Here is a 10,476-nt window from a genome sequence, read left to right as displayed (position 1 = left end):
CTCTTGCTAAGAGTTTGAATAAAATTGGGATTGTCCTTGGAATGTTTATTAAAACTTGCCTATAAAACCATTTGTCTTGTGTTTTCTTTGTGGGAAGATGATAATCACTACTTCAGTTTCTTTAATAGCTATAGGGCTATTGAAGTCTATTATTTTTCAGGTCAATTCTAGTAAATATTTTTCCAAGCATTTGTCCATTTATGCTTTCAAATTTGCTAGCATAGAATTGTTGATAATATTCCAGTAGTAACTCTTTATTCTACTTTATCTGTACTTATGTCCCCCTTTATATTCATTATAGCATTTGTGTTCTTCTGCTCTTTCAGTTGATCATTTATGGCAGAAATTTGTCTACTATTTCTTTTCAAAGATCCAGTTTTTGCTTTGTTGATTTTCTACATTGTAATACCTTTGATTCTATTTCATTAACTTCTGCTCTTTTTACTATCTCTTCAACTTAATTTAGGTTTATTCTGTCATTATTTTTCTAATTCTTAAGATATACACATGGCTTATTCATTTTGAGGCCTTCTTTTAGACAGATTTAAAGCTAAAAATTTCTCAAGGATTAAAAAAGTGAGAGAACTTTCCCTTTTGCTGCATCTCACAGGTCTTTTTTGGGTAGTTTTCATTATCATTCAGTAACTTTCCATTGTGGTTTCTTTTCATTGTGAGTTATTTAGAAGTTTGTCTTTTAATTTCCAAATACACAAAGATATCCTCCTTGTCTTTTTGTTATTAAATTTTAACTCAGTTACACAGTGGCAAGAGTCCCTTCTATATGGACCTATTCTTTGAAATTTATTGAGGCTTTTTTGCCTGACACTTGAGTCAACTGTAAATGCTTCACATGGACTGAGGAAAAAATGTGTCTTTTCTAATTCTCGGTTGCAGAATTCTGTATATATCCATTAGATTAAGGTTATCAATTTTGTTATTCAGATTTTCTATATCTTTTCTGAGTTACTGCCGACTTATCGAAAATCAAGAGCATGGGTTGAAAGCTACTTCTGCAATACCAGGTAACCATTTTATCCTTATAGTTCTGCCACCTTGGGGTTCAAGTATTTTGAGGTTATTTTGTTAGATACATGTATTAAAATTGCCACATCTTCAGGGTTTCCCTGGTGGTGCAGTGGTTGAGAATCTGCCTGCCAATGCAGGGGATACGGGTTCGATCCCTGGTCCCGGAAGATCCCACATGCCGCAGAGCAACTAAGCCTGCGCGCCACAACTCCTGAGCCTGCGCTCTAGAGCCTGCATTCCCCTCTCAATAACAATATAGCATTCTTTTACTTGCTTTGTTCTTCTCCTCACTAATGTCCATCATGTTGATATTATCTAAACTTTTTTTCTTTCAGGTGTCTTATTGAAGTATAATATACATATAATAACAGGTACACTTTTAAGGTTTTTTACATATGCATACACCTGTGTTACCACACCCTGGATCAAGGAATAAAATGTTATAGATCAAAACACAGAAGCCAGATGCTTGCTTTGTGCCTTTGCAGTTAACACACCCCAAAAGACTACCGTTATTATAAACTCCTGTCACCAGAGGTTAGTTCTACCTGTTATTTAACTTCATATAAGTGGAATCAACCAGTATGTTCTCTTTTGTGTCAGGCTTCTTTTGCCCAGCTTAATGTTTCTGACGTTTATTCATGATGTTGTGTTTATCAGTATTTTGTTAGTTTTTATTGCCAAGCAATACTTCATTGCATAAATATAGCACAATAGTTTTTAGCTTCTCTTGTTGATGGGCATTTAGGTTGTTTCCAGATTGGGGTTATTATCATTTTTATTGGGTTGTTTGGGGTGTTTTTGTCTTTGATATTCTTAGATTTTTGCAATGAGTGTATATATATATTTTTTCTTTCCTCTCTTCTTCGGCTTTCTATGAGCTGTTTAAGTATAAACTTTATCTTCTCTTTTTAGTATTAGGAAATTTACCGCCACATTTCTTCAAGTACTTATTTTCTTTTTATTCTTTTCCATTTCTGAGACTTCTGCCATCCAGATGTGAGCACTTCTACTTCTATTCTCCTAGTTTTTATATTTTTATTTTGTATTTCCTACTTACTGTTGTTTTCTTCCTTCTCAAAGATTTCCTCAATCGTGTTTCCTGAGTCATTAATTCATAACTCAGCTGGATCCATTCTACTTGTCCTACCTATTGTTGTCTTTCTTTCAACCTTTATATTTGTTGTACATACTTTTTTGTACATTTTAAATGTTTTCTCATTTGGGTCTTATAGTTTTAATTTCTTTCCTTATCTCTTTAAATATGGCTAATTTAAAATTCCTGGTTCATCTGTTTTAACATTTCTGCTGCTTTGGAAAATGTATTTCCAGCATGTGATTTTCCTTTTGAAGTGGTCGTATTCCTCTAATGTCTTGTTATTTTGACCAGTGAGCTCACTTCCTGTGGGAATGTCAGACAAGTATCGTGAAAGGCGGTGCGCTCATCTGTAGGGGCCACGTCAGCTCAAGGGGTGGAGAGTGCGGGTCCAGGGCACCCATCGATCAGTCACTTCCACACTCCAAAAACCACCCCCTGCTTGGTGAGAAGCCGCGTTAGAAAGAGACACTTTTCCACTGCAGTGCCCAGGCCTGGGGCTCTGAAGCGGCAGGGCACAGCAGGGCCTGATGGAGATCAGTGAGCTCCACCCATTTTCTCAGCCCCTCGCCACTGCAGGGGTTCTGTGTTGTGGCCTTGAGTTTGCTCATGCGCACCCTAGGCCCAGAGATGTGAACGGAGGGGCAGGCACTGGTTCCCTCAAGGCAATGGCTGGTGGGAGTGAGAACAGACCCACCGTGTGTGCTTTCCCTCACACAGCCCTGTGGGGCTGTCTGCTGCCCATGACCAAAGACACGGCCTCCCCCTACACACAGCAGCTCCAACAGCTGCCCCATGACACCAGGGTTTGCTCACCGTTCTCTCTCTCCATCCTGGGAGTGAATTTGGGAGGAGGGACCAGCAGTCCTGATGGTTCAGCATCATTGTTAGTACCAGCCCCCGTCTCCTTGACAACTTCAAATCTTTAAATCAGACAGAGCAAATGCCATATACATTGGATCTACCAGCTTTTTTTTTTACGCGGGCCTCTCACTGTTGTGGGCTCTCCCGTTGCGGAGCACAGGCTCCGGACGTGCAGGCTCAGCAGCCATGGCTCACGGGCCCAGCCGCTCCGCGGCATGTGGGATCTTCCCGGACCGGGGCACGAACCCGTGTCCCCTGCATCGGCAGGCGGACTCTCAACCACTGCGCCATCAGCGAAGCCCGGATCTACCAGTTTTGAATCAGACTCTGTACACTTAAAGCTTCCCCGTTTGGGTCAAAACTCAAAATCACTGTGCAGGAGCTGTAGTATTATCCTCACCTTGCAAATGGAACTGTGTATTATCAACTGTGGATAGGAAATATGCATGAAAAATGTAAAGTGATACAATCACACACTTCTTTCCCTATTGCAATGGTACCAAGAGATTAAGCATTTTCCCCAATTTTAAGTCAAAGTATTAAAAGCTTCCTTTCGGCCTTTACTGCTGCCCCTCCTCTCTTTCTGTGCAAAGCAGTGTCACGTTTATTTTAGTCAGGTTCTCACAGTGCCTGCTGCTGCCAAATGTGGGCACTAAGAAACAGGAACTGGAAGGAAGCTGACAGGTTATCTGTTGATTTGTGCTTTTTACACAGGATGGGTAATGCAAACTGGCTTCTTCTGTTTGTTCCACACTGCTGGGGTTGCAGCTTATATAACTTTCAGAATTTAAGGTCCTATTTGCAAAAAGCTACATCCTGCCTCCCAAAAAGAATAGCCCAAATAAGGTTCTTAGTAAGCAATGGATCTTGCAAGTTTAGGCTAGAATCTTTGTTCCATGTCAGTGCTGGTTATATTTTCAAATCACATCTAAAATACTGCGGTTTTATTCCTACTCTTCTAAACTAAAAAAATATTCTAAGGATTTTAAAGTGTTTTTAAGCAGTGCTTTTTGGTTTCATTCTTTATTTTTAGAACCTAACAAAAATCTATTCTCATAAAAAAACTACTTATAGTAGTGGCATTTTGACAAAGTCCACAGAATTTTAGCCTAATTTACATTATGAAATTCTGTAGCTTTTGTTAATAAAGTATTTTCCATATTCATCCACTCATTCATTCATTCATGTAAATAAATATAAACTGAACACCTGCTTTGTGAGGCATTGTGGGAGGCATGGAGTCACAAGCTGAGTCAGAAGTCCTGTTTTGAAGCAGACAGTGGGAACAATGACTTTGTGCAAGTGAGTATAATACAAGGTGAAAAGCGCTAAGTGATATAAAAGTGAAAAGAAAAAAAAAAAAAAAAAAACACGACTCAAATTGGTGTGGAAACTCAAAGAGTAAAGACTTTCCTGCCAGCTGGGGAATCTGACACAGCTTCACGGGAGACGTGACATTTGATCTTAGCCTTTTAAAGCAGGCAGAAATGGAAACGTAAAGGTGGGTGGAGGCACACGAGTGGAGGAAAGTTAGAGAATTCAATCAAAGAGGCAGGAGAAGAAAGGGCACGGATAAGCAAGCCAGAGAATGTGAAGAAGGTACAAGGTAAGTTGAGAATAATGTCCAACAAGGACCCGTGTCCTTTATCCTCTGGCCTTCTTTGTGTCTAATACAGGGAGCCAGGCAAGGATTAGCCACAAAAACAAACAAGAGGATGTTCAAAGTTTCAAGAAATCTTAGAAGCTCATAGTATAACCTCTCTTTATTGGCCACCAGAGAACGGATTTGCTAAGCTTAAACAATTCTCTCCATTTTCCCAATAAACATACCGGCCAACCAACGCCAGAGCACATGAGCACAGGGGCGAGTGGACCTCCCTCCAGCACAGGCTTCTCTGGCTTCCACTCGGCGAGTTTCATACTGACCAGGATCTGGCTGTACTTGTTCCTAAAACATCTGTACCGCTTGGACTCCTTACTGTAATTATAGAATTTGGTTAAATACTAAGGACAGCGGTAAGATGAAAAATAATTATTTCTATAAGAGCTAAGTTGGATGCTTTGCAAAGAATTAGAAACAATGAGTCACAGATTGCTATTGAATCTGGTGAGGTGAGTTAACTACAAAAGAAAGTCAGAAATAATAGAAATTTGGAAGAATTCTTGGATAAAATGGTAAAGAAAAATCTGGAAGAGGTTGAGGTTTAGATCGCTTAGTAAGTGTCTTAGTTTTTGCTCCACTTCCAGAAACTGAAAGTGGAAATTGTCCAGAGATGTGATTTATGCCCCAAAACATAACATCAGTGAAGGAACTACCTTCAAAAAGGCCTCAGCCCTTATTAAGAGACTGGGTAATGAACACATATTTACATATTTGAAATTAATGGTAAAAGTACATATATTTTTTAATCTTCCAATTAATTTTTTGATTAATTAAACTATCATTGAGAATGCTGGTATCTGCTCAGACCAACTACTCTGTCTTCACAGCCATATTTCTCTATGATAAGCAGGTGGGTTCTGACAACTGAAGGCTTTCATGACATGGGAATAAACCCACACCAGGAAGTGATCTTACTTTATTCTCTGACAGTACTATTTCCAGTTCTAAACGCAACTAGACTTAATCACAAAGTCTAAATGCAGATTGAATAAATTCAGTAAGCATCTAACCTCTTATTTTTAATTTGGGAACATAATACTTTAACTTCTAGTTGTATCATGTTTTTCTCTTAAATCAGCTAGAACGTTGGCCAGTGGGGCAGGGATTGGTGGTTGCCTAACCGAACCCCTTGTTCCTTTCTGCCCGGCAGAGGCCTGTGTTACTAAACGTGCAGTGAGCCCCGCTGAAGGACTACAACCCTTCGCTTCCCTTGTAGTCAACACACTGTTCTGTCCAAGGACCTAAGGGCAAGTTGTTAGACTGCTCTTTTGGGAAGCCTCCTGAAAGGGGCAATAGACAGCTGGGGGAGTTCTTTTCCTTCCAGATGTCCACGTGGCAATTTGCCGAAGGAAGAATGCATCAAAGAAGGATGGGCACTTGAGCCCCTGAGGACACCGTCAGCCAAGGACTGCACCCCACCCCAGGGTGGCGGTGGGGAGCTTGCTGGCTGTGGAAAAAAACAAAAAACAGAAAAAGAAACTCTTCTCTCACTGAAGGCATTATTATTTTGGACTTTCTACTCTGCAATCATGGCTTTTCCTAAGAGATATAAGAGGTAACTTTTTATAAGAGGTATCATATCCATATACTGATTCTTTGCGATCCAATCTTTACAAATAACACCAGAAAACGATTAAAAATAGTTTTCCACTTTATAATCTGTCTCTTCCCAGGGTAAGCCAAGGGAAGAATGTTCTAACAGAGTATCTGAGGAAGTCATGTTTCCAGAACTGCAAGCAATCTGCTACCAGAACACCAAGCATTGCTGCCCAGAGGAATGAACCAAATGGGACGCAGACGCTCCAAAGGCACGGCTGCGGGCACGGGTAAGGCCACAGGGAAAGAGACGTCATTGGAAAAGAAGAAATGCATGAAAGAATTTTTCCCTTGGAGTCTACATTAAAGCACATACATTTCTCTTGGCTTTCATGTGAAATTAGTTAAAAAGAAGTTTATTGAACGTTACCATATGGATCTTTTATGAAACACCATTTTTTTAAAAAAGCAGATTTTTTTTCTGAAGCAGATTTCCCAAATGCAGAAGGAGCAAATGAAACACAAAGATGAACGTTGTTGTGAACAGTTAAAACAGTATCACGCCGAGCCCCTCGTGTCTCGCTGCCAAACCTCAGAATCCCAGGTCTTGGCATGGTCTTCCCTACATCCTGAGCCTATGTATGAGGACTTGTTACCTGAGTTTTATAAGGAATTTCCTTGAGGAATAACTTCTGACTTAAGAAAAATAAGCTCTAAGTTCCCCAAAACTAAGTTTCCTAATTCACAATGGCCTTTTATCATCCATTCCCCTAACTTCCTGGATCACACAAGCCAACAACAGGTGGCAAGAGGAAAAGGTCTGCTCCCAAACTGATGGGTTCTGTAAGCTAAGATTTTCTGCCAGCTGCTAAGGTTATAATTTCTTGTATTTTCCATTTTCATAATTCAAGTGGAGAAAGGGCAATATTTCACCAACTGACATTCAATCAAGACAACCTGTTGAGCCGAAGAAGAAAAAGCATCAGGTCACCCAGGTGTATTTAGCACCTCTATGCAGTGCTTTGCAAGACTTAGACGACTTGCTCAATGTCTGTGCCTTTAGCGACCTCAGGACTGTGGATGTGCACCTCCACCAGAAACGGATGATCTTTTTGGAATGTGGGAGCCTTAGTTCTGACAACAAAACTCACTTTCCAGCACATCCCCCTCCCCAAAGGGAGAGAAGCATTGCAAGGACACAAAGAGTTAATGCTTTAATGAAAGAGAGATACATTTCTGAGACTGTAAGAATAATCAATCACTGATAACATCTAACAGACAATGAGCTATGTACCAGGTACACAGAGAAGACTGGGCACTCAATCCTCTCCCCAGCTTTACAAGGTGGGTATACTTATCCCCAGTGACAGCGGAAGATATGGCCTGGAGGCTGTCCCAGGTCCCTGCAGCTGTGCAGGGTGAGGCCAGGGCTGGCCCCAGGTCCATATGACTCCAGAGCCCTATGCCCTTAACCACTTCGCCACGTTCCCCCAAAGAACTGTGGTCACACCTCGTATGGCAGGAACAGGAATGCCAGTCATTATTCTTACTCATCAATCTGCCGAATTTGAGAAACATCATGGGTCAAGCAGCAGATCCCAGGAAATGGGGGGTAGACAAGGAGCAGCCACAAGACTAATGATGGAAAATATACTCATCATCTGTATTAATTTAACACTACAAAGGAAAACTGGTGAACTGCAATTAAATGGTCAAATTCTATTTTTCACTCCATTATTTACAGAATACCAAAGAAAAGTACTTCCAGCTATTCACTTCTGAAAAAGATTTTAGGAAGACTGGGGAAAGGCTCCAACTAGGTCAGCTAATTATTCTACTTGTTTCCTCTGTTTTCAAAACCAGGGGCTGCCTCGTCCCCCAGACTGCTCAAGGCCCTAAATACAGACACCTCAGGATCAATGTCTGCCTGCAACCTCAACTTCCCTCTTCATCACCCACAAACGGATCACCTAGCCACTGCATTCACTCACCTCTAACACAGGTACAACAGCAGTATTTTAGAGAAAGACAGATTTTTTTAAATAATAAATGTTTGGAGAATAGTGCCTGTGACAAAGAAAGAGCTCTTTAAACGGAAGTTACAGAGAAATCTGTTCTATCAGTCATCAATGAGGGCTTAAAGGTGATACCAAGAAAATGACATAGAGTACAAGAAACCAGGAAAAAAGGAAGAAATAATTCCTAAGATTCCTGATCTTAGAATTCTTCAGAATACTGGCATGTCCATTGCTTCAAATTAATTTGGGCTATCCAGAAACTTCTGAACTTCCTAGACCTATTTTTCAGATCTCTAATGAATAACTTTCAGAAACTACAAATTTATCTGCTTCTATTTCAGCATTTAACACATATTTTGTCCCCATGCTTCTAGCGTAAATAACATCCCATGGCTTATTTTATTAATGATAGCAATTTGCTAACAGTACTTAATAAAAAAGTTTTTTTTTTCTTTTTCTTGTTAATCATAGGTTAATTAGAAAACTTTTTCCTAAATAATGAGTGTGTATATATGTGTGTGGTGTATGTGTATGTATATGCAGGATCTTAGTTCCCCGATGAGGGACTGAACCTGGGCCACAGCAGTGAAAGCGCCAAGTCCTAACCACTGGAGCACCAGGGAACTCCCAATCTTAAGTTCTGAGTTCAGAACTACATGTTAGTTAAGAGTTATGTGAGGAGGTCTTGACAGAGTTGTTCCTGCTAGATTTTTCACATTCCTGTTCTTCATGATGTTCTGAGCTGAGACAGAATTTGAACCCAGGCCACGGTACATGACCATAAACACTATTTCTTCCTTTTTTATTACACAACATTTCAGAGGTTGAAAGGTGAAAATAATAAAATATAACACATTTATAAATCATATGGAAAGGAATTACTATCACTAAAAATTGCAAAAAGAAGCTAATCACAAAATTATACACGTTTACTACAAATATTCCTTCACTGATGTGTATGCTTTGAAAAATAAGGATTTGTATTGATGAGCCAAATTTCACGTAAAAATTTTTTTAAAAAAGGAAATCAGAACACAATGTCTTCTTTCCATTTCTAAAATTTATATTCATGAGACTGCTAAAAGCCTGTAAGCAGCAATTATTAGTCAATTTTCAGTTGCTAAAAATATTTTATTTTATTAAATAACTGATAAATAGGATTTTTACAAAACACATTGCATAGAAAAAAAAGAGTTTGTGTTCCCAGGACTCTCTATGCCCTTTGATGCAGAGGCTTAGCACGTCTTCAGGGACAGGTCTACACACAACTTGCTTCAAGGTTGGCTCACCTGTCCGGTGGCCGCTGGCTTCGGGGCAAAGCATCTCAGAGCGCTCATGAAGAGTTAAGTTGCTGCACAAGGTTTTCAAGACATTTCAAATAATAGGCATTTAGAGGAGTTTCTTCTGAGTTTAAGAAAGCTGAGACAGAAAAATTAGAGCACAGAAGAGCAATTTATTAAACTTTAGCACTGCACTGAACAGTAGACACACACACAAACACATGTGAATAGGATTATCTGTGACAAAGTTCTATTCCAATTCTTGAGTGCTAGCATTATAAGAATATTTTTTAATTTAATATTTAAAATATTAAACATTTTAAAAATTAAGAAGTTATGGAATTTATTTTTAATTACTGGTTTAGCCACAGAGTATAAACAAAAATCAATATACCTCCATAATGGATACTATTACCTACGATCCCAAATGAATGCCTTGCTCTTTTTACGGACCACCCCTCCTACCACATAAATTCAAACACTCACTGCCTCTAGAAACTCATGGTCATAGCTAGAAACAAACCGAAGGGGGGGAAAAAACCCCCAAACCAAACCACTTACAAAAAAATTACACTATAAAAACATAAAAATTAATAGCCACCAGACACAGTACAGGAAAGACACAGTTCAGTACCTTAGCGGAAAAAAGGTTTAGAGAATAATGCTCATTGAAAACTGGTATCACTTAAAATGAAAAATGCACTTTGAGAGGAAAACCCTGCCTCATATCATGATCACATCACAGGACCGAGTGGATGCAGGGGCAATGGGATCTATTCTTGGAAGACTGTAATTCAACTCCCTGACGTTAGATCAACATTTTCTGTTCAAGGTCAGTTCTAATTGGGCCTAGTTCTTACCATGTAAGAACATACTTCAGCACAGTGGTGGCCACCGGCAAAAAGAAATGTGATACAAAAAAATGAGTTGGAGAAAGATCACTGACACGTCAAGAAAATACTGTATCTCAAACATTCCTCTATTAGAACATTT

General features: G+C 39.5%; 1 protein-coding gene across 1 annotated transcript in view; it reads right to left on the bottom strand.

Moving 5' to 3' along the window:
• Positions 1-9,361: 9,361 nt before the first annotated feature.
• RTTN (rotatin) overlaps positions 9,362-10,476 on the bottom strand; it is a gene marked incomplete at its 5' end in the record, with an annotated part of 137,755 nt that continues 136,640 nt past the window's right edge. Inside the window, one exon of the mRNA XM_082852680.1 lies at positions 9,362-9,622. Within this exon, the coding sequence (XP_082708806.1) occupies positions 9,537-9,622 (86 nt within the window). The 3' untranslated portion in view covers positions 9,362-9,536. The remainder of the gene's footprint in view (positions 9,623-10,476) is intronic.

The sequence above is a fragment of the Leucopleurus acutus genome (genome assembly GCF_964270905.1).
Source record: "Leucopleurus acutus genome assembly, chromosome: 13".
Taxonomy (NCBI): domain Eukaryota; kingdom Metazoa; phylum Chordata; class Mammalia; order Artiodactyla; family Delphinidae; genus Leucopleurus; species Leucopleurus acutus.
This window is presented reverse-complemented; position numbering and strand designations above follow the sequence as displayed.